This window comes from Cavia porcellus, unplaced genomic scaffold (genome assembly GCF_034190915.1).
Source record: "Cavia porcellus strain 051 isolate PalLab524CR breed Dunkin Hartley unplaced genomic scaffold, mCavPor4.1 scaffold_50, whole genome shotgun sequence".
NCBI lineage: Eukaryota > Metazoa > Chordata > Mammalia > Rodentia > Caviidae > Cavia > Cavia porcellus.
In genome coordinates, this window is record NW_026947533.1 from 2,240,829 (window position 1) to 2,243,330 (window position 2,502).

General features: G+C 36.2%; 1 protein-coding gene across 1 annotated transcript; it reads right to left on the reverse strand.

The window, feature by feature from the left end:
- Window positions 1-2,079, reverse strand: LOC134475026 (zinc finger protein 431-like). Its single transcript, XM_063244392.1, has 3 exons — window positions 2,059-2,079; window positions 635-1,735; window positions 1-313 (listed from the first exon to the last, which is right to left on the reverse strand). The coding sequence occupies exons 1-3, from the start codon at window positions 2,077-2,079 to the stop codon at window positions 245-247; spliced, it is 1,191 nt and encodes a 396-aa protein (XP_063100462.1). The 3' UTR covers window positions 1-244.
- Window positions 2,080-2,502: the final 423 nt, after the last annotated feature.

Consider the following 2,502-nt stretch of genomic DNA (forward strand, 5'->3'; position numbering starts at 1 on the left):
GTTCTTTCAGATATGTAACAATGATCATGTGTGCTGAGAGTATTCCCATAACACATAGGATTTATCTCTAGTGTGAGTTTTTTCATGTATTTCACTTACAATCTGGCTGCTGAGAGTGTCTCCATTTGCTTACATAGCCAGTGGTTCTTCCCAGAGTGAATTCTTTCATGTGTTTTGCAATGACTGTATGCAGTAAAAGCTTTGCCACGTTGTTATATACATTGGGTTTCTCACCAGCGTGAAGTCATTGATGTATTTTACAGTATCCATGTGTGATGAAAGCTTTCCCACATTCTTCACATACACAGGCTTTCTCAACAGTGTAAATTTTTTCATGTATTGGACAATGAGCATTTCTGCTGAAACCTTTCCCACATTACTTACATATATAAGTTTTCTGCCAAGTGTGAAGATTTTCATGCATTATGAAATATGTATGTGTGCTCAAATCATTCTCATGATGCTTATATACATTGGTTTTCTCTTGAATGTGAACTTTCATGTTGCTTACAATGTCAATGTAGGGTAAAATCTTTCCCACATTGCTTATACATATGTTTTCTCTCCAGTGTGAATTCTTTCATGTTTCTTACAATATCTATGTGTGGTAAAATATTTCCCACATTGCTTATACATACGTTTTCTCTCCAGTGTGAATTCTTTCATGTTTCTTACAACATCTATGTGTGGTAAAAGCTTTCCCACATTGCTTACATACATATGGTCTCTCTCCAGTGTGAATTCTTTCATGTTCCTTACAATATCTATGTGTGGTAAAAGCTTTCCCACATTGCTTACATACATAGGGTTTCTCTCCAGTATGAAGCCTTTCATGTTTTTTACAACCTGCCCATGTGTTAAAAGCTTTCCCACATTGCTGACATACATATGGTTTCTCTCCAGTGTGAATTCTTTCATGTTTCTTACAATCTCCCTGTGTTTTAAAAGCTTTCCCACATTGCTTACATACATATGGTTTCTCTGCACTGTGAATTCTTTCATGTCGCTTACAATGTCCAGATATGGTGAAACCTTTTCCACATTGCCGACATACATATGGTTTCTCTCCAGTGTGAATTCTTTCATGTTCCTTACAATGTCCGTGTTTGGTAAAAGCTTTCCCACATTGCTTACATACATAAGGTTTCTCGCCAGTGTGAATTCTCTCATGTTCCTTACAATTTCCTTGTGTCATAAAAGCTTTCCCACATTGCTTACATACATAGGGTTTCTCTCCAGTGTGAATTCTTTCATGCTTCTCACAATTTCCCCGTGTGTTAAAACCTTTCCCACATTGCTTACATACATAGGGTTTCTCTCCAGTGTGAATTCTTTCATGAATCCTACAATGTGCACGTGTGTTAAAAGCTTTCCCACATTCCTTACATACATATGGTTTCTCTCCAGTGTGAATTCTTTCATGCTTCTTACAATTTCCCCGTGTGTTAAAACCTTTCCCACATTGCTTACATACATAGGGTTTCTCTCCAGTGTGAGTCCTTTCATGAACCTCACAATATCTATGTGTGGTAAAAGCTTTCCCACATTGCTTACATACATAGGGTTTCTCTCCAGTGTGAATTCTTTCATGAATCCTACAATGTGCACGTGTGTTAAAAGCTTTCCCACATTGCTGACATACAAAAGGTTTCTCTCCAGTGTGAATCCTTTCATGAACCTTACAATATCTATGTGTGGTAAAAGCTTTCCCACATTGCTTACATATATAAGGTTTCTCTCCAGTGTGAATTCTTTCATGCTTCTTACAACCTCCCCTTGTGTTGAAAGCTTTCCCACATTGCTGACATACATAGTGTTTCTCTCCAGTGTGAATACTTTCATGTTCCTTACAATGTCCGTGTTTGGTAAAAGCTTTCCCACATTGCTTACATACATAAGGTTTCTCACCAGTGTGAATTCTCTTATGTTCCTTACAATGTCCTTGTGTCATAAAAGCTTTCCCACATTGCTTACATACATAAGGTTTCTCTCCAGTGTGAATTCTTTCATGCTTCTCACAATTTCCCCATGTGTTAAAACCTTTCCCACATTTCTTACATACATAGGGGTTCCCTCCATTGCAATATTTTTCATGGGTCTGAACATTGTGGTGTGTTTCTGTTTCTTTCACAATCACATTACCTCCTGCAGTACAAAGGAATACTTCTTTACACAGATTCCAAGATGTATGTCCATAGAATTTCCCTAGCTTGTCATTTCTGTAAAGAAAAAAATCATATATCAGATTGATAACTATATTACTAAGTTTTGTTGGAGAGTTGAATAAAACTGTTCGCAGTCTTGCTTTTTGAATCCCTATTTCATATGTTTCACTTTTGTATTTGATTAACTATTTCTATGAGCAGCATATGTAATCATCGTCTTGTGATTTCTTACTGTTCATTTTCACTTTGAATGTAGTATTATTTCTACTTACTTTGTTTTATTTAATCTTTCCTTACATTAAATTAAAAAAAAAGAAAAATTCACAGTGAAATGGGT